Consider the following 19,276-nt stretch of genomic DNA (forward strand, 5'->3'; position numbering starts at 1 on the left):
ACCTTTGATGCCTGCGGTAGCAGACGGGGCCTGTTATGTCCGGGATTTGTTGCTTGCGTGGAAAATAATGTGGAACCTTGGTTTGTGTCTGGTGATAATTGCAGCAGGAACGATCTCTTTTTTCTCTCTCTCTCTCTCTCGGGAGCACATGCTCGTCGAAATAGGAAGGGGATCTTCAGGTTTAGGCAGAAAATGCCAAGAGAATTTGAAAGCTCTCGCATGGGCATGCAATCATCATTTTTCCTTTTTCTGGTGTGTTTCATCATTTTCGTCTTGGATATCACATCAACATTCCACTGTCCGGCGACTACTCAATCCTAGTCACGCGTGCGCGTTCCTTTTTGCAGCAACCACGTGTCAGGACCCAACAATGAACTGTCTCCGCCAGACACATCGACGACTCATTCAAAGCAACAGGACACTCGCGCTACTACCGCCGATAGAAACATGCCGACTTGTAATCCCTGCTCTCTCATCACATGCCAACCTCACGCCCAGAACCTCCATCGCACATGGCTCCAGCTCCTCAACACGCTGGAAGACGCGCCAGACCCGCGACCACTTCGCCCGCGAAGCAAAAGTCGCCGGTCTGAAATCCCGTGCCGCCTTTAAACTCCTCGAACTAGACTCCAAACACCACATCTTCCGTAAAGGGGGCACTGTGGTAGACTTGGGCTATGCGCCTGGGAGCTGGAGTCAAGTTGCCGTGAGCAGAACGAGTCCTGGTGGTAGGGTGTTGGGGATTGATATCATCCCTGCGCAACCGCCACGAGGTGCTTCGAGTATCCAGGGCAACTTTTTGAGTGCAGAGGTGCAGGCTGAGGTGAGGAGATATGTGCGCGACCCAGCGTTAGGGAGAGCGCGAGCAAGAGTCACAATGTCGAAGCGAGGCGAAGGCGAAGAGGAAGATGGCCCTACAGAAGAGGAAGTCGAGAGTGAAAGCCGCGGTGTGCTGCGAATGACACAAGAGACAAAGACTATCGGGACCGAGCAACCTGGACCACAAGAAGAAGAAGAAGGAGACCAACAACAACAACAACCCGACCAAGAGGCAGAAAAGGACGAAGAAGCACAACTCAGCGTGCGGAAAAAGGACCTCCGCGACGGCAGGGTTGTCGATGTTGTGCTAAGTGACATGTCAGCACCCTGGGAGCAGACAACCGGTCACTGGATCAGGAGCGTTAGTAACCCGTATTTCAGGATGATGAACACGAGCGGCACCCCCTTTCGAGATCACGCAGGCAGCATGGTAAGTTTCTTTTGCTCTTCTCCCTTGTTCTGTTTCATCTTCTCATTTCCTGTTCCATCCTCTCACCTTCTTCTTCTTCTTCTCCCTCCCTTTCGTAATCTCAAAGAGTGCACTGGCTGAAGCAATGGCCTCTTTTCTACCGGTAGGATCTCTGCAATGCTGCCTTGACTTTCTGCTACGATACCCTCCGCACCGGCGGTCACTTTATGTGTAAATTCTATCAAGGCTCGGAAGACAAGGCTTTTGAGAACAGACTGAAGAAGTTGTTTGACAAAGTACACAAAGAGAAGCCGGAGTCATCACGAAAGGTAAGTTTTGTCTTGTCCGTTCTTCTTGTTATGGAGAAGGTGGAGTGTCAAACGCTGATAATACTGTCTTGTTCCGGAGTACAGGAGAGTAAAGAAGCATACTTTGTTGCACTGAGGAGAAAGCCCGATGTGCCAAGAGAGCTCGTCTTCCCTGATGAATATGTTGAGGACAGCGAGTTTCCCGAATAGAAATTTGTTCTGCTTGTGACATGCCATCTGTACAAGCTCACCTAGCCTCCACGCCCTGGTCCCCTTTCACTTCCCACTCTCCATATGCGTAAGCCATTCCAATGCCTGACGACATCCGAGTCGAGGATCGAAATCAACCAGAGTCAACACGCTTGTATTGCTCATCCTAGATTGACCCACTCTAACAGCTCTTGCCGGATGAACTCACGGCCATTCCACTCCTCATCCTACGAATGAAGACAAGTAAAGTACGGCCGTCTTTCCCGGAAACCGAAATACTCGAGATCCCTGCAATTCCGTTGGATGAATCTGAGAAGATCTGTCCAGTCACACCTGAGAAACTGTGTGATGACGGAGAGCCTGCGCAGGGACAATCTCGCTGTAGCGAGCAGAACGCAGATCCCATCTCCGCTTGCGTGCGTCAAATCGAACGAGATCTCACGGAGCATGGGAGATCTGACATTCCACATAATTTGAGACATCATGTGCGGTTTCTCCTTGAAGATGTTGCCAGTGAATTTGATAGTCTCCAGAAGCCTCGCCCGCATGAGAAAACCTTCCAGAGGTAAGGTAAGACCAGTTTCATCAAGACCCCCTACAATCGTAGCACCGATTGTGATGCTCCTGAGCCTGCCCACAGGGGGAACCGTGAAGAAGCCAAACGGGTCCCCGTTGCGGCACCATGTGTCAAGATGCAACTCTTGAAATTCAGGGTGTGTTCTCTCCGTTGCGCTGAGCAAGAGTTGCAGATGTTGTTCATCCAAATATTGCTTTGGGTTACATCGTCGTAGTCATGACAGCTGAATGTTCTTGCCGTGCCGAGGAAATCAGTCTCGTCGGGAGACACGGCCAGACCAAGTGAACGGGGAAGTAATTTGAGAGAAGCACTGAGACTTTGCATGGCAGCATCGAGATGTTGCTCAGCGATGTTGAAATTTCTCAATACGATCTGGGTATTGTGACGATCGGCACAATCCTGTGAAGTTCCGGACTCCAAGCAGAGTTGGCCGTCAAAGTAAGAGTGGTGTGTTGTATCTTCAGCTGAAAGCAACGGAGTTGCTGGCGGGCCCTGCGGTAATGACCATGGAAGACATCTTGAGCACATGCCCCTTATCTGGCGAATCTGGAGCAGCAGATTTCGTCCATAATCCTCAGACTGTATTCAGTGTAAAGGAAGCCAAGCTCCGTGAAGTAGTGTTCGGCGAATTCATGGGTCGCATAGTCGCTGACATGCTTGCAACCGAGGCGAAAATTGGGAAGGTCTGACTTCTCAACATAGCCGCAGACCATTTCGATCAGTTCACAAGGAAGTTTGCCGAAGTGACATGAGCTATCTGTGGTCGATTCTTGTACTGACATGTTGTTTGTACTCATTCTGACCGTCGAGGAGGCCTTCTTACCGCCCATAGTTGCTCTGATGGACATGCGGTATCAATAGTAATTCAGTTGATTATTGTAAGTTGATAGAACACTGATGATGATGATTCGTCGAAAACAATATGTTGTTAGAAGGATGAAACCGAGCAGTCGAAGAAAGGATAAACAAAGCACGAATGCAGATCACGAAGTTGGGAAAGAGCAAAGCAATCAAGCGAAATGCCCGAAAATGTCGACAATTGGAAAGAGCACAGCCCGACCGAGAGGGTAGGAGCAGGCCAGGAAATATTACGATGACGATTAGCAAGCGTTCTCGATGCTGAATTGTATCGTGCATGCACTGGAGTCGAGACAGGATAGCTTGTGTCGACAGCGACTGCCTCGTGAGATCTCCCTCTAGACTCGCTTGATCCAGAATTCGATTTTGTTTTGCTGTAGCTTTTTTGATACTTTCATTTCCCATTGGAAGAGTGCAAGAGTAAAGTATCAGCATGTAGAGACCCTTCTCACATCGAGCCACATCTGTACATGTAGGCGTAGACAGGCACAATATTTGACAGTACCAGAGCAACTCCCACAATGATAGTTCTGTCAGCTCTCCGTCGAGGGTCCTATCGATCCAGAGTTTGTTTATGCTTTCCCACAGCTGTATTTCTGCTCTCTGTGGCATCCCGATGATCTTGCATGTTGACCTCCATCTTGATAATGCAGCTGGAAAAAGGCACAGTTTTTTTTTTCTTTTTTTTTTTTCGAGAAGCAGAGTAACATCCGCTGATGGCTTTGATCAGGTCATTATCAGGAAAGAGGCAAGGTTGTCTGTAGAGCAATTCCCCAATCAAGTTGCACCTGATTAAGTGGCTGTGAAAGGGCGCAGTTTGTTCGAAAATGACCACTGAGAGCTGGAATTTTGTCGACCTTCTCTCGGGTCAGCCCTTGGAAGGAACAAATTAACTAAGCAGTCAAAAAGTGCGGAAGACAGTAGCGGCCGCAGGATCGAATCTCAGCAAACCAAAAGAGAAAATGACACACGATCATTAGATATATTTCGCCAATTATTTGTTCATCAGAGACAGAGAAGATCAAGCGTATGGAAGTCTGTTAATACTTTTAAATGTTCATATACTCATATCGATCGAGCCTTTGAGCCTTTGTCCAAAGATTTCCATCTTCCATTTAGGTCTCAGCACGAGTCCACTCTATTGAAGCTCGAGATCGCCAAACTTTTTGGCAAACATGCCCAGAGCCTTGATGGGGAAGATGAACTTGTAGTTGGGGTAGGAAATCATGCTATCGGTCGTGTCAGTATACCATCTGGAAGTAGGAAGCACTGTTTGACTCACCAGCTCTTGTTAAAGACACCTTCAATGCCTTCTTGAAGCCACTCGCCATTAGCCTGTTGACGCGACATGACCAACCTAACCGCCTTCTCAATAGGCGCTCTATCAGGATATCCAGCTTCAATTAACGCAATAACCACCCAAGCTGTTTGCACAACTTGACTCTGCTTGTGTTGGCTATATTCGCCAGTCTCGCAACTGCGGTAGGTTTCTCCCCAACCACCATCTTTCATTTGCTTATCCATGAAGAATTTGCAGGCTTTGCGTACACGGGCGGAGTTTGTGTGATTCTCTCCTGCTGTGGCGAGGGCTTCTAGAGCAAACATGCCGGCGTAGGTGAAGCAAATGGCCCAGCTGCCGTACCATGATCCATCTGCTCGTTGAGCTTTTCTGATGTAATCGTAAGCGCCCTTCTTGAACGTTGCAATCTCTCTGCTGCGGTAGCCAGGGTAAAGCTTGGAGAACATGTTTAATGCTGTTACCACGGCTGTTGTGCATTCTGGGTAGTCATATTCGACCATGATACGTCCGAAAACTTCTGCGGCATTGAGCCATTCCAACTGCTCAGAGCCACGTTGAGGTTCATAGGAAGAGCAGCCGCCTGACTTCTTATTTTGCATGGTCAGAAGCACATCAATAGCTTCCTTGACACGTTCGTCAGAGATGAGCTGAGGATAACTAGGCAAGAATTGAAGCATGAGCACAGACTTCAAGCCTTCAGAAGTGCAGTCAGAAACAGTGTAGCCTTGACCCTTTGTGCTGAAACCCCATGCGCCCTTTCGTTGTTGACGATATGTTGCGTGTTGATCAACACACTCTTCCCGAATCTGAGCAATGTCGAGATATTCAAGAGCTTTTTCGAGCATAGGTCTCCATTTGGGGTCTTCGGCTTTTTCGCATTCGACAACAGCCTGGATGAGGAAAGATGTATCCCAGTTCTGTACTCCGTTTGTGCCATTTACCAGCATACCTTCATCTTTGACCCACAAGAACTCTTCCATGCGTTCGCGATGACGACGGACGGAATAGCTGTCAGGACCATCAACAATGTAGCAGCAGAGCATGTTCATCGGCGCATTGACGGGAGCAAGATCAGCATAATCGGAGTTTTCGTCTTCGCGCTTGACCAGAAACCAGACCCAGTCCTCGGCACGCTTGACCAGTGATTGTGTTCGCAGAAATGGATTCCAGATGTTTACCAAGATCCAGTTGATGACATTCAAAACCCAAGTCTTGGGGTGGTAGTTGTCGAATCTCGAGATGGAGTTGCGGTGAGAAGCAAAGTTGATGTTCTCGTATGGCTCAATGAACAGCTCTTGCCTCAACTCCTTGACCACTTTGTCGGCAGGGAAAGACCACTTGCGGGACCAGATGAACGACATGGGCAGGAAGACCATGCGCATGTGAATCCACCATCTCCAGGGAGCAATCGGCACCCAGTCCGGCACCAGCCACAATTCTGGAGGCACAGGATTGACGAGATCCCAAGGTGTAACGCCCAAGACGCTCAGCCAGAACTTTGCCCAGTGAGGACCATTCACAGCACCTCCGAGTTTGTGCAACAGGCCACGAGCCTTGATCAAGCGTGGGTCTTCAGCATCGGCACCCAGCAATCTTAAGACAACGTAGTTCATCGCTGTACCAAAGACAGTACTCTCTCCCTCAATGTGTAGACCCCATCCTCCGTCTTCTGGATGCTGACGCGCGTATAGATAGTTCTTGATTTCGATTCGGTAGGCTTCCGGGATGGGTGTCTTGGTGACATACCAGGTGATGACGATACCAGGGATCAGGAACATGGGACCACCATATTCGCATCCCCAATTGCCCGGAGCAAGTTGCAGTTTGGAGAAGAACTCGAGACCATTTTCGGCGGATTCAAGAGGCGTCTTTGCGGGAGGGAGGTTGGGTTGTTCCTGTCGCTATGTCAGTGATGTCTCGACTGAGAATATGGTCGACGAATACAAACAGTAGGTAGACCAAGAAAGTACTTGTCTGCTGTGCTCTGAGGCCATTCTTGCACTTGTTCCTCGCTCAGGTAATGCCATGTCTGCTCTCCGCCAACATCTCGAAGTCTCCATCTTGTCGCATCCGTTTTCTGGTCACCTAGTTGATTGGAAACCATCTTGACTTTCCAATGCAACCTTGTCAAACAAAGTCGAGGAGACGGACGCAATGCAATTCAAGCTACAGCAATCTCCCATAAAGATACCCTCGTACGATTGACACGCGCCAAGACCCTCTTGCATGTGAAATCTGTGGAGTAACGTCATTGCCCCTGACGAACACCATGAGGCCAGCAATTCGGAACAGAGCACGACTATTCAAAACATCATTTTGAGGAAAGAAAAGTATTCATATGTAATGTTGTGGTATCAAAGAAGTTCCCAAGCGTTATCCGCAACTCCAATGTCCAAACAAGACTCCAGACCGGTTCCAGAAACAAACCTCCTTACTCGATCAAGTCATCATCATCGTCCACCATGCTATTCATCAGTGCCTGGACGTCGTTATCATCGGCCATGGCACTGAAGTCATAGTCTTCCATCTCCTCGTCAATGTCCATCCGCGTGCTCTCAGCTTCAGGATCTTCAATGCGTGTCTCCTCGAGCTCTCGCCTTAGCTGTGCATTGACTGGATCGTCTTCGGCTTGCACCTCTGTGACCTCTTCTTCCTCTTCATCTTCCCTGGCATCTGCACCCGTCACGGATTGCGCTGTCTCATCGACATCTGTTCTCTGCACGACCGTGGTGTCTTCGACCACTGTCTCCTCGCCGCCTCCACCTCTCTCTGCCGTTGCGATGTCGTGCATGAGTTTGAGCAGAGTTGTCTGCATCTTGGAAAGAGCGTTGCGGCTAGTCACATCGGATGCCACCTTGGATTCGATCGCCTCTGCAACCAGCTCGAGAACAGTACGGAGGAGTCCAGGGTCGGGAGAAGGCACAGTAAGGTGAAGCTTGCTGAGCATTGAAAACAACACTTTGCGTTCGTCCTCTGCAATACTTGGTCAGTAAATATTCAAGATAACCATGCAGAAGTACTTACTGCTTGTTTGGCTGGTCACTAGCTTCTCAAGTATTTGCTCTGCGAGCACAAAGTGAATCATGTCGCTGTCAGGAGCAGCGCCCTCTTCGACTCTGAGCTTGCCAGTCTTTGCTTCTTCGCTGCTACCGATGACCTTGCGAGGATCCGTCCAGTCGACGAGCATGCCACCAACCACGCTCAAGGTCACCATCTCGCTTTCTTCCACGTCTTCATCCTCAATGAATGCTTCTCGGAGTGCAGCAAGACGGGCAATGACTCCGGTTGCAATACTCGCCATTCTCTCGGCGTTGGCCGCTCTCGAGTGACAGTACACGGGTAAGAAGTATGTCAGCGCTTGTCTGAGAGATGCATTGCCGCTTGTCTCGGGATCGAAGAAGGCGATGACCAGACCCTTCAACAAATCAGGGTCTGTGATGAGTTGTGAGAGCATGAGTTTCGACAAAGCCGATGCACCTGTTGATTGAACATCGACGTCGTCTGACTTCAACGACTTGGAAAAAGTCTTGAGGACAGGCTTGAGTAATGGTGATGGCTCGGTAGCGGAGAGCGTAGCGGATGTTTCGTCGCCTTCTCCTGTTGATGGTACAGGAGCAAGTAAAGATGGGTGTGTTGTAAGGATGTCCGTAATGATCTGAAGTGCAATCGTCTGCAATGATGCGTGACCCTTGGCGAAACAGTGCAAGAAGAGGGTGATGTTTTCTTGTGCAAGGTTCTGCAGTATGTTAGTAGCTTATTCGGATGCGCCATATTCGCAAAACGTACCTTTCCGAGTAAACAGCAAAGACCGAGGCAGACCAGACCGCGCTCTCTTATGGGCGCTTCCTGACTCCTGACAGCTGGAATGACAAGGTTGTTGAGCATAGTCACCAGATGAACAGTCTGCTCCAGCTCGCATTGGATGTTCTGAAGCATGCACTGTGCAATGTGCAGACACTTCATGTTCACCATGATCTCGCGAATGGCCTTCTCTTCATCGTCGTCTTCATCCTCTTCGTCGTTGTCCTCTGCGCGTTTCGAGTTCTTACCTCTCTTCGCCGAGCCATCGTCGCTGACTTCACTCCTAGCAGAGTGGAAACTCTCCTCTCCTGTTGAGCTCTTTGTCTTGTCTCCCTCGTCACCCATGATAGTATCATGGACTTCAGCAATGGCTTCAAGAACAATACCGCAGAAGTCGCTCTCGCCCTTGTCGCTTCTGTCGTCTCCGCAGACCAAGCGCAGTGTCTCGACTGCAAGTCTGGTCGACTCTTCTGGCAACTCTGGCATTGTGAGGGCCTCGCGCATGAGACCGAACATCTTTCTACGACCTACTTCGTCGCTGTAGTCGAAGCTGATGGCCATGTGAAGCATTTGTTCGACGATGAATTCGCGCTGTACGCTCTCCTCTTCCATCTCCTCATCACCATCACCGTCGGGTCCACCAGAAGCGGCTCCACGCACGCATTCGATCAGCTTGTTGATCTGAATCTCGAGCAAGAAACCGAATTTCGTGACTTCAGGCATTTTCATCTCGAGCATATCCAGTAGTCTTCCGTCTCCTTGGGCATCCTTGGCTCGGCAGTAGTCGTTGAATGTGCGAACAACGAAAACGCTCTCTGGCGAAAGTTCGTCCCAGAAGGCTTCAGAGTCGAATGTGACATATTCTCTGTAGTCGGGGCGACCGTCCCAGAACTCGCTCATTGCCTCTAGTGCAACGCCTCCAGTGTTTCCAGAGTTTGCGACATCGATGCGCTCAAGCAGTTCGAGAAGAGCCTCGAGACTGGGATCGGCAGCTTTTGTGACACCAGGCTTCTTCTTGCCATCTTCCGTCTCTTCTTCTGGAGCAGTGGCTGCGGGTAGTGCAGCACAATCCTCAATCCATCTCTCTCTGAACAGACGAGCAGTGGCTTTGCGCACCGTCTCGTCACGGTCACGAAGACCCCAACGAAGCAATTTTTCTCTGTGGGTCAAACTGAGATGTCTGAAGTCGCCCAATGCAGGCAAAAGACGAGCGTACAATGCGCGGCGTGTTGCAGCATCCAGATCTCTGGCGCGTTCGAGCAGGTACGGAAGAGTGGTAGGTGTGAGGGGAAGGTTGAGGAGGAGAGCTCGGCGGACTTCGGCTGAAGGGTCGTTCTGTAGCACGTTAAGCAGCTTCTCCAAGACACCAGAACTGGCATCATCATCGTCGCTGTCTTCGTCTTGCTGGTCTTCGTCAAGCTCGGCAGCAAGACGACTCAGACCGTAGATGGCGTGCATTCGGACCGAGGACTCCTTGTCATGGATACGCTTCAGCAAGGCTAGGCGGAGCAAGTGGAACATGTGGTCGTCCAGGGTGTCGAGGGTGTTGATGATGTGAGCGCTGATCTGAGTGGCTCTGAAACGCACAATCTTGTCTTTTGTAGAAAGTAGCTGCAACAGAGTGTTGAGAATGGCATTCGTCAGGCGAGAAGTGGGAGTCTCTGGCAAGGCGCCATCCTGATCAGCGACCAGCTGGTTGTCCTTCTCACTCGCCACTCTCAAGAAGATGCCCAGAAACTTGACGATTCGATCGCCTACAGTCTCGCTCTTCTTGATGGGCAAGACGCGCAAGACACAACGCACGACCTCTGTGTTGAAGTCGTCCTCGTCGAAATCGTACTCGGCCTGCTTCTTCTTTGAGCTCAAAGGCTCGTAACAGCAGGCTTCTTGGATCTTTCGCAAGTTGATGACAAGCTTCCTGTGGCCAGTGTTTGACTTCTGGGCATCCGAGAAGACTGCAGCGACATGGTCTCGCAGCTTTGTTGATTGTCCCTCATCGGGGATGTTGCTTGCGGGTGACGATGCAGCTGCTCTAGCAGTCCGAGAGGTTCGCGGTTTCGTGGCAGCAGCAGTGGCTTTAGCGGACGAGCCGGCGACTCTTCCAGGCATTGTAGTCGATGGTGCCGATTCACATGCGATGAGCTGAAGGAAACAAAAGCCGCTGGCGTAAACAAAGAAAGCATCCCAAGCCCCGCAATCTCCGTGGTCGAGTCTTGTCTAATCTCATCGCATCTTATCGCGATCATCTCCGATATGCGGAGCCATGATGGCAATTATCTATCCCCTCTTCCCTCCTACGAGCATCTCCCACAGCAATCATGTTTCGCACAGCAGTTCGTCGCTTCGCTGCCACGGCTCTGCGTCCGGCCGAGACGGTCGCCCAGATGGAGGCTCCTCAACTCCACGGCATCGAGATCTCAAAGGTCCAGCGCATCGCCCAGGATGGCTTTATTGATGGTACGCCCTCGATATGTCTTGAACACGCACTTCGCGATTGACTGACTGGTAGCTCTGCCATGAACAGCCATCGGAAAGACGCCACTTATTCGCATGAAGAAGTTGTCAGAAGAGACGGGATGCAATGTTCTGGGCAAGGCCGAGTTCCAGAACCCCGGTGGTAGTGTCAAGGACCGCGCTGCTCTCTATGTCGTCAAGGATGCCGAAGAGCGTGGCTTGATCAAGCCTGGCGGCACTGTCGTCGAGGGCACTGCTGGAAACACTGGTATCGGTCTCGCCCACGTCTGTCGCAGCAAGGGCTACAAGCTCGTCATCTACATGCCCAACACTCAATCACAAGGCAAGATCGACTTGCTGCGTCTGCTCGGCGCGGAGGTCTACCCCGTCCCTGCCGTCGCCTTCGAGAATCCCGACAACTACAACTGGCAGGCCAAGCGCCACGCTGAGCGTCTTGACAACGCTGTCTGGACCAACCAGTTTGACAACACCGCTAATCGTCGTGCACACATTGAGACCACTGGTCCCGAGATCTGGAACCAAACCGCTGGAAAGATTGACGCCTTCACCTGTGCCTCTGGTACTGCTGGAACCATCGCGGGTATTACCCGCTACCTGAAGACCGTCAGCGACGGTCGCGTCAAGTGCTTCCTCGCCGACCCTCCCGGCAGTGTTCTGCACAGCTACATCCAGTCTGGTGGTGAACTCACAGAGCGCAAGGGAAGCTCCATCACCGAAGGTATTGGTCAAGGCCGTGTGACCGACAACCTCAAGCCCGACATCGACCTTCTGGACGGCTCTCTCCATATCCCCGACGAGCAAAGTATCGAGATGGTCTACCGCTGTCTCGATGAGGAGGGTCTCTACCTTGGCGCATCATCTGCTCTCAATGTTGCAGCCGCAAGAAACGTCGCACAAAAGCTGGGCCCCGGACACACTGTCGTGACCATTCTTTGCGATGGCGCATATCGTTACGCCGACCGTCTGTTCTCCAGAAAGTGGCTTGAGAGCAAGAAGCTCGTCGACGCCATTCCTGAAAAGTTGCACAAGTACATTGTGCTACCGTAGGTGGACTGACTTGACCAGGACTTCGTGTCATGATATCTAAAAATTGTACATACATGGTATTCTCACACCATCCCTTCACCTTGCCTTTGTAAGCGTGCAGCATATCCCACCGGTCAGATGCGACTATAGCAAATTGTTGTCACGGCAGCTGTCGTGCGACATGTCACATCGTAAGGACTGTCATCAGCAGATCATACAGTGTAAGTCGGTGCATTTTACATTTCGTCATTATTGATAATCCATTCTCCCGAGTCCATCCTTGCCCATACCATTTTTCCATCCCTTATCCCAGCCATTGTTGTGACCCCATTATGTTTTTTGAGGAAAAAGTCGTCGGCCGATGAATGTTCTGCAACATCTTCATCGCCGTAAAAGGAAAGTTTCATGAGGGGCTCGGTGCAAACGTCATTTGCAGCGGCACCCCCTTATTCATAAAGTAGGATAATTATCTGCCATTCAAGACCAAGCAGGAGGAAGACACTATCACAAAAAAAAAGTCAGTTTCGTCCACAAAAGGCAAAGCCGAGGTAAAGCAACTCACAGCAATATCCGACTCTGAAGCCTTTGGCAAAGGAGCAAACCACGACATCTTGCCCGACTGTTGCAAGCCAGGCGATGGCATAGGTGTAGCCGACGGCGATGTCGACGCCGACAAGCCAGCAGAAGGGAAGAAACTGAACAGGGCAGACGACAGAGCGCGTGATACGGTGGGTCGTTGTGGCGTGGGTTGAGCGAGATGTGTGGGCTTCTTGTCTGCGGCTGCTTTTTGCGCTTGTGCCTTTTCTTGCTGTGTGCGGGCTTCTACGTAGTTGGATGGTAGACAGTCGGCGGGGAACATGTTGGCGGTTTGTTGTGTGGGTCGTGTGATTTGTGTGGAGTAGAAGTTTGTCGCAAAGTCCGGAGAGCGGAATTCGTGGAAGAGTTTGTACAAGACTTGCAGAGATTATCAGGTAGAGTATACGGAAGGCGCTTTAGCGAATGTTGTGAGATGGTGCAGAGACTCGACGCAGTATCGCGTAATCGTGATTGAATATGAGCGAATGTTTGAAGGAGAAGAAATGTCGAGTGAGGCCGGACTTTGACGAAATGGTAGGGTTGGTGGCGGCGTTTGTGGCGTTCCGGCTTCTTGGTGTGGAGAAAAGCCTGAAAGCGGAGGTTGACTTTCTGGGCAACTGGGGTAATTCCTGGCGATAAAGACTCTTTCTCTTCTTGAACGAGAGTGTGGAAAGATCTTTGTATTATTGATTATGACTTTGCAAATTGGATGGGGAGCCGACAGTCAATGGAGCGGAAGCAACATCCTTTTGTACGTATTCCTCGCCCCGTTGATTGTTGCTCTGTGGAACAGGTTCCGAGAAAGAGATATGCATGCGCCAACATGCAGGCTGGCAACCCTTCCCTGGTCGAGATGCACCGCATTCAGCCGGAGATGGCCTGCAAAACCGTCTGGACCGCCACCCATCCGCACGAGATCTACATTGCTGCAGCTGACGAGAGCCTTCCAGAACCGCAGTCCCCCAGGCTCTCCCCATTCTCTCCACGGAATCTTTGGTGCTTGGTAATGCTGACTGCTGGAATGATGCATCGCAGCTCTTGAATCACACCCCACGTCTCCTTGGCCGCTCACAGCGCCAAAAGCCCTTTGTTGCCTTTTGTCCGCCTTTGTCGGCTTTTCCCCTGCCAACCTAGGTTTGTTTATGGCGTAGCCTGGGATTCTGTGATGGTGGCTTACCCCTACTCCTCGGCACCCCCAGAACCATCACCCTCTGCCGCGTACCACCGATCAAATGGCGGTGCGGTTTTCCTTTCCCCTCATGCAAGTATATCGGAAGCCACTACCCGTTGCAGCGTGCTACAACACATGCTCTCTCCACCGCTTCCGGGGAAGAATGGAACAGCAAAACTGCTCATCTTCATCTCTGAGCAAGATCGGACCGTTCGTCATGGAGACCACATTCATTCCCCCTTGTTGTTGTTTCTTTGATTGTGATGTTTCGTTCTCCTGATCTTGAGGATGACAGAGTTGGCTTGGTAATGATGAACTGATCATCATTCTCCGCTTCTGGTATCCCGGGGGTAAGGTTCGCAATTATGGAAGCACTGCCCTATGTGTGCAACGTGACTGGCGCAAGTGTGGCTTGCAGGCTATATGCGGCTTTCTTCCCGCGAAGCACTGCATCATCTACGGGCCCTTGCGTTTCTCTATTGACACTTTTCGCTACATGAACGACTTGTATCTTGCATGGACTGCAGCAAGAGGTGAGTATTTTGCCCGCCGTCGTCTAATACTCCGACAATCGTGTTTCACAGATTAGAAATCTGTGATATGAGAGGCGCGTTCGAGCCTCATGGACGAACCAATATCTTCATTCTAACCAGTAGGTCACTCCCTCAGTCTTTTGTGCCTTCCAAGTTGTGGCCGTGAGATACCAGATGGTCCGTCGGCCCTGAACTCCAAGTCAGTCCTTCTTGTCCTCTTCACCATCCAGCCGCGACACCTTACTTGAGTGTTATGACAATTTGTCATTTTCGATCATGACACTGCATCCGCGGGACGAACATTTGAGCAATGGAGGTGAGCCGCGATATATACAACTGCCTGCTTTGGTAGACGGAGTCTTTGATCCCACTTCGGAAGACCACGAGGAGAAGTACCGAGATTCAGTAATACATGCCATACCTGACTACGGATGCCAGCGTCAACTGATCGATCAATTCTGACATTCCTTGCATCTCGTACTCCAAGACATAGATGCACGTTGCTCGAGCTTACAAGATGACAGGACAACACAAATGCCTTCTGCTGTCGTGTCTTGTTTGATCATGTCCGCTTCGACAGCGGTATCGGATCGCGATGAGCTTGGATCTGGTGCTGTTATGTCATCAGAATTCTGTGGACTCTATTGGATTACGAGAACAGGTAAAAGAAGTGGACTGTCAAGATATCGTGCTCGGTTGCATTCCTCGACCGCTTCACTGGTCAGCCTAAATCACGAGCTCGACTACGACATGCCCTGCGGCTTGCATCGCTTCGCCCTCTCTTCTCAAAGTCAAACGGAGTGATATGTTGACTAGATGAGATGGCTCAGCATGATGACCACATCGACATGGCCTGATGCTTGGGATCTTCGACGATACGACATTGAAAGCGGAGTCGGCAGGCCTTGCGAACGGAAGTTGCGGACGAGAGAGAGATGCCACGGTACTGAAAATGCATTGCGTCCACTCAACCGTTGCGCTTATAGTAGTCTCGTGAACATACACATGACCCCGTGTTCTTGAGACCCTCGATATAGAAGACCATGATGTAAGGAATGAAAGAAAGCTCGAGCGGGCAGGTCTATTTTTGGGACACACGAGAAGCTTGGCACCTCAAGACCCTGCCAAGCCGAGGATGGGGCTCTAAGGTTACATCACTCAAGACCACTTGCAATGATCCGTCAACTTACTAGTATACTGGTCTGCTGACTTGTTATGCAAGGTATAGAGTGTCGAGGACGTCGACAGTGTGCTACTGACGACCGCCACAATATCAGATTAGCACCATGAACCACCACTGCAGCAGTGCCTGAACGCAAAGGATTGCATCTACCTCCACCGTCTGCGAAAGGTCCAAGAAAAGGACAGGGTCTCGTAAAGTATGTTTCTCTGGACCTGGAAATAAGCGGGGATGATCACTGCTGCGGAGAAAGGCTACTGCTCCATCGACATTGACCGTCTCGTATCCTCAAGTCAGACATCCGCTTGCAATGCAAAGAAGGCCTGATGATCGACGAAAGTATGGACCCCTTCACGTACGAGATCCGAAAATAGCAAGAGGTCATTGATAGAGAAGTCATGACGCTCGGATGTTAGAGGAATGAAGAGGTAAGTCAAAGGTATATAAGGACAGCCCGAGTCCTGCCAGAAACAAGAATCATCCTACAACCAATCCTCTCTTCTCATCTACAAGAACACTTCACAACCAAACAACCAACTCAGTCCACTCTTCAACCAATTTCAAACCCAACAAACACCATCAAGATGCACTTCTCTACCTTCACCGCCGCCAGCGTTCTTGCTCTCGCCTCCTCCGCCCTTGCCGGCAAGGCCGCCGTCAAGAACAACTGTGGCCAGGACGTCTACCTCACAATCACCCGCCAGGACCAGAGCCACACCCAGCAAAAGCTCGCAGCCAACGGTGGCTACTTCAGCGAGCAGCTCTCCGGCCAAGGCAACAGCTACGGCCTGACCAAGAACCAGGACTACTACTCTGCCAACACACCCAAGCTCATCTGGGGTGCTTCTGACAGCGCTGGTGTCGTCTACTACTCTCTCAACAACGTTGATGGCAACCCTTTCAACGGACAGGGTGTTCGTCTTACTGGCAACCAGGCCAACTGCCCTGCTGTTACTTCGGTTGACGGCAGCACCAAGGCTTGCTCCAACTCTAACGACTTCACCCTTACTCTCTGCTAGAGGGTTTCTTACGATCGAGATATGATATGATGCAGGGTGGGCCTTAGCCCGGGACGGGCTATCTGAGCATTCTTTAATGTAATTAGCTACTTTATGAAACAACCATTTTCAAACTATCCTTCTGCGTGAATGATATGGTGAATGTTGGTGAAATTCACATTGCTCTCATCTACTGGGACGTATATTAGGCAAGATCATGTTGAGAGATCGAGACATTCATGATCTTTGAGAGAAATTACAGATACACTGCTCTGACTCTTCCGATCATAGTAGGGAGGCTTTTTGTATCGGTGGCAAGGCAAGATAATTGAGGCACCGAGAGAGACTTTGACCAGGAGAGGACGCATACAGGCTGAACTGTCTATGGATTTGGGCCGGGACGAGTCTCCATCGCTGTCAGATAATGGCAATCGTGTGACTCCTCCGATCTTCTTTGACTGCAGCTTCTTGCTGGATGACGTGCTGAAGTTGCTGAGAGCTGCCAATACCGACGTCAGCATGGTTCAATCGACGAGTGTCTGACAAAGGCACAGAAGCTATCTAGCACACTGTCTATTTCTATTCAGACTCGATGATGTGCAGAAGTAAATGTCTGGCTCATGGAAAGTGGCAGATTAATCACAACTAATCTTCTGTGGAACTATCTTCTATCCTCGCTCACGTCGTTCCTTCTGATATTTCTCGTTTGCGATGCGAGTGTGCTGAGTGCCAAAATTCTAACCCGTCGCGCCAGACTACTCACTCACTTCTTCCCACGGTGGCATCTCGAGCTCTCACAACGAATGGAGCTAATCGTGAAACTGAATACTCGGTTTCACACCTTTTCTCCTTCTCTTTCATTTTCCCTTTTCTTTCTCCTACCGTCTTTCTTTTCCTACAGTCCACGATAACTCCCGCCAACATGGCCACCTGCAACGCTGCAAAGGACATCTTCGTCCTCGTGTCCATCATTCATATCTCGAAGTTAGAGATCACCACAGATCTTACCAACAAGATCGTCGAGCTGTGGCGTTAGTTGTTTCGTTGTCCCACCTTATGCCTTTTCATACTGACGATCTGTAGCCACTGAGCTCGGTGTTGCTCCTGCCAATGGCGAAGAACTGAGACAACACATCGTCAAGATCAGCCAACGGGTAAGCAAAGATCTATGCTTTCAACCACTTTTGACGAATCTCTGACATGTTCAAGTTGATTGACAGTGTTTCTCCCGCTGCATCTGTCGCTGTCAACGAGGACTCTGGTGGCGCTTCTCTCAGTGACGCCATCGTGGTCAAGGATACTGACGACGATTTCGACGTCGTCATCCATCGTCCTATGCCTTGCAGATTCAGAGTTCCTCCTGCTGCGTCGCTCGTGACTCCTCAAAGCATAAAGGAAAGATATGCTATTGAACGCTCTTTCCAGACTGCAGAGTACAAATCTCTGCCCCCGGCGCCCCGTAGCCTTGACAGGCCTGCCGCTGCCACGCCCCAAAAGACCACCAAGCAATTCGACCGTGGCAAGAACAGTGCTCGCTGCCCCTCGACTGCCGGAAAGCAGGGCAATGGTCCTGCCACTCCTGTCAGCCTCGACAAGCCTGCCATCGGCTGCAAGACCAGAATGACCGACCTGAGAGTCACGTCAGACAAGGTCCTCAGGATGAAGTCTCTTCGTGGCGACTCTGCTTGCAAATCCTCAAAGGTCACCGAGGAGACTGTTATCGACGATCTCGAATCTGATAAGGAGACCTCCAACACCCCCACTACAATCACGACCACTCGCAAGCGCCGTCGTGGAATCAACTACAAGTGGGTCCCCTAGATCGAAGTCCTCGACGGTAAAGCCTTCGACGGCAAAGACGAGGGATATTCTATGGAGGAAGGCAGCGAGGATGAGAGACCCGACAAGAGATTTGCCATGTTCTATCCTACAGTCGCCACACCTTCGAAGCCCCAGAGAAAGAGATGAAGGAATCAGGTGTACTCACCAACTGGTGGCAGGACCGATTTGTGAAGGTGAGTTGAGCGAAGATTGCCTACGCGGAATAACACCTACTAACACTGCGAAGGAATGAGCGTTGTACAATTGTGCAGTGAGAGCGGACTTTTGACCAAGATGGCCTTGGAAATGTTCTTAAATACACGAAGCAACGACACGAACAGGAGAAGGCAACGCAAGGAGTAATACAAAGAACGCGTAATATTGGTGGAAGTGGTTTTGGTATTGATCCCGTTCTAAAGTACTACGAAAAACCTACCTTTCAGTGCACCACCGTCGACGAAAGCTTTGTCGACATGCGGGCGACATGTGTACAACGGGTTACTGCGAGATGTTGGATCTGCAGTCTTACTGAACAGTCTCGAGGACTTGTTCGCCTACCTGTGAAGGGGGGGGGGGGGGGGTAACTGATAATAGCTTCAAGATGCCGTTGATAAGGTCGGCATGTTTAGACTGAGAAACTCGGGCATGATCTGAGAGACGAATGTTAGTCTCGATATTCTTTTCACATTTGTGAGTGATGAGAAGATGTATGAGGGTGTGATCAGAAGTAGGGAGTCTAGTCCCGTGCAAAGCTATTCCGCAGCAAAAAGAGTACAAGTCTTTCTAGGACTGGTGCCAGCTGGTTGTCTCATCATTGGATGTGGGTGAGGAGGTGATGTGGTGATGTGCTAAAGACAAGGGTAGACTTACGGTGATTACAGGATTTTCCATGGACTCAACCACTCAACTAACATGGTGAAGTTCCATGATGGGAGGCGAATGAGGAAAAGTTGTTTGGACGTCTTCATCACGAAAGAAGAATCGACTTTCGTTCCTGCTGTGCGGCTTTTTCTCGCTTGAGTTGACAAGGCCGTGCGTTGGGTGGTATGGCTTGGCGGAAAATGTGACGGGATTTTGCATCAAGGCAACACCACCACCGCGACAGTGGCTATTGGAATGGTCCACGATACTTGCTCATCCGCCGAGATTGGAACCTGCTCGCAAATTGACGAGGCCTGTACAACTTGGGTCGATCTGGATGATCGAAATGAAGG

General features: G+C 50.5%; 12 protein-coding genes across 12 annotated transcripts; 5 read left to right on the top strand and 7 right to left on the bottom strand.

Annotated features, from left to right (window-relative positions):
- The first annotated feature begins 149 nt into the window (after positions 1–149).
- Positions 150–1,799, top strand: AUEXF2481DRAFT_40162 (uncharacterized protein). Its single transcript, XM_013488036.1, has 3 exons — positions 150–1,249; positions 1,396–1,557; positions 1,642–1,799. Exons 1-3 carry the CDS (start codon positions 371–373, stop codon positions 1,744–1,746), a joined length of 1,146 nt encoding a protein of 381 aa, XP_013343490.1. The 5' UTR covers positions 150–370; the 3' UTR covers positions 1,747–1,799.
- A 448-nt stretch (positions 1,800–2,247) lies between these two features.
- Positions 2,248–3,024, bottom strand: AUEXF2481DRAFT_226974 (uncharacterized protein). Its single transcript, XM_013488189.1, has one exon. It carries the CDS (start codon positions 2,849–2,851, stop codon positions 2,342–2,344), a length of 510 nt encoding a protein of 169 aa, XP_013343643.1. The 5' UTR covers positions 2,852–3,024; the 3' UTR covers positions 2,248–2,341.
- On the bottom strand, positions 2,818–3,096 carry AUEXF2481DRAFT_40163 (uncharacterized protein). The gene has a single exon (XM_013488037.1). The coding sequence runs from the start codon at positions 3,034–3,036 to the stop codon at positions 2,857–2,859; it is 180 nt and encodes a 59-aa protein (XP_013343491.1). The 5' UTR covers positions 3,037–3,096; the 3' UTR covers positions 2,818–2,856.
- On the bottom strand, positions 3,024–3,990 carry AUEXF2481DRAFT_226940 (uncharacterized protein). Its single transcript, XM_013488190.1, has one exon. The coding sequence runs from the start codon at positions 3,791–3,793 to the stop codon at positions 3,197–3,199; it is 597 nt and encodes a 198-aa protein (XP_013343644.1). The 5' UTR covers positions 3,794–3,990; the 3' UTR covers positions 3,024–3,196.
- A 161-nt stretch (positions 3,991–4,151) lies between these two features.
- Positions 4,152–6,635, bottom strand: AUEXF2481DRAFT_89002 (uncharacterized protein). The gene is made up of 3 exons (XM_013488168.1): positions 6,430–6,635; positions 4,464–6,376; positions 4,152–4,410 (listed from the first exon to the last, which is right to left on the bottom strand). Exons 1-3 carry the CDS (start codon positions 6,583–6,585, stop codon positions 4,320–4,322), a joined length of 2,160 nt encoding a protein of 719 aa, XP_013343622.1. The 5' UTR covers positions 6,586–6,635; the 3' UTR covers positions 4,152–4,319.
- Positions 6,636–6,798: 163 nt separating this feature from the next.
- AUEXF2481DRAFT_79998 (uncharacterized protein) lies at positions 6,799–10,415 on the bottom strand. Its single transcript, XM_013488156.1, has 3 exons — positions 8,268–10,415; positions 7,506–8,217; positions 6,799–7,454 (listed from the first exon to the last, which is right to left on the bottom strand). Exons 1-3 carry the CDS (start codon positions 10,389–10,391, stop codon positions 6,913–6,915), a joined length of 3,378 nt encoding a protein of 1,125 aa, XP_013343610.1. The 5' UTR covers positions 10,392–10,415; the 3' UTR covers positions 6,799–6,912.
- A 159-nt stretch (positions 10,416–10,574) lies between these two features.
- AUEXF2481DRAFT_40166 (uncharacterized protein) lies at positions 10,575–12,070 on the top strand. Its single transcript, XM_013488038.1, has 2 exons — positions 10,575–10,739; positions 10,807–12,070. The coding sequence occupies exons 1-2, from the start codon at positions 10,601–10,603 to the stop codon at positions 11,802–11,804; spliced, it is 1,137 nt and encodes a 378-aa protein (XP_013343492.1). The 5' UTR covers positions 10,575–10,600; the 3' UTR covers positions 11,805–12,070.
- A 50-nt stretch (positions 12,071–12,120) lies between these two features.
- On the bottom strand, positions 12,121–12,791 carry AUEXF2481DRAFT_40167 (uncharacterized protein). Its single transcript, XM_013488039.1, has 2 exons — positions 12,346–12,791; positions 12,121–12,284 (listed from the first exon to the last, which is right to left on the bottom strand). The coding sequence occupies exons 1-2, from the start codon at positions 12,640–12,642 to the stop codon at positions 12,261–12,263; spliced, it is 321 nt and encodes a 106-aa protein (XP_013343493.1). The 5' UTR covers positions 12,643–12,791; the 3' UTR covers positions 12,121–12,260.
- A 1,801-nt stretch (positions 12,792–14,592) lies between these two features.
- Positions 14,593–15,100, top strand: AUEXF2481DRAFT_40169 (uncharacterized protein). The gene has a single exon (XM_013488040.1). It carries the CDS (start codon positions 14,598–14,600, stop codon positions 14,865–14,867), a length of 270 nt encoding a protein of 89 aa, XP_013343494.1. The 5' UTR covers positions 14,593–14,597; the 3' UTR covers positions 14,868–15,100.
- Positions 15,101–15,722: 622 nt separating this feature from the next.
- On the top strand, positions 15,723–16,367 carry AUEXF2481DRAFT_40170 (uncharacterized protein). The gene has a single exon (XM_013488041.1). It carries the CDS (start codon positions 15,828–15,830, stop codon positions 16,260–16,262), a length of 435 nt encoding a protein of 144 aa, XP_013343495.1. The 5' UTR covers positions 15,723–15,827; the 3' UTR covers positions 16,263–16,367.
- AUEXF2481DRAFT_40171 (uncharacterized protein) lies at positions 16,305–16,914 on the bottom strand. Its single transcript, XM_013488042.1, has one exon. It carries the CDS (start codon positions 16,760–16,762, stop codon positions 16,457–16,459), a length of 306 nt encoding a protein of 101 aa, XP_013343496.1. The 5' UTR covers positions 16,763–16,914; the 3' UTR covers positions 16,305–16,456.
- Positions 16,915–16,963: 49 nt separating this feature from the next.
- AUEXF2481DRAFT_228741 (uncharacterized protein) lies at positions 16,964–18,425 on the top strand. The gene is made up of 4 exons (XM_013488191.1): positions 16,964–17,272; positions 17,325–17,395; positions 17,451–18,256; positions 18,310–18,425. The coding sequence occupies exons 1-3, from the start codon at positions 17,164–17,166 to the stop codon at positions 18,060–18,062; spliced, it is 792 nt and encodes a 263-aa protein (XP_013343645.1). The 5' UTR covers positions 16,964–17,163; the 3' UTR covers positions 18,063–18,256; positions 18,310–18,425.
- The last annotated feature ends 851 nt before the right edge of the window (positions 18,426–19,276 follow it).

Source organism: Aureobasidium subglaciale (genome assembly GCF_000721755.1).
Source record: "Aureobasidium subglaciale EXF-2481 unplaced genomic scaffold scaffold_11, whole genome shotgun sequence".
NCBI lineage: Eukaryota > Fungi > Ascomycota > Dothideomycetes > Dothideales > Saccotheciaceae > Aureobasidium > Aureobasidium subglaciale.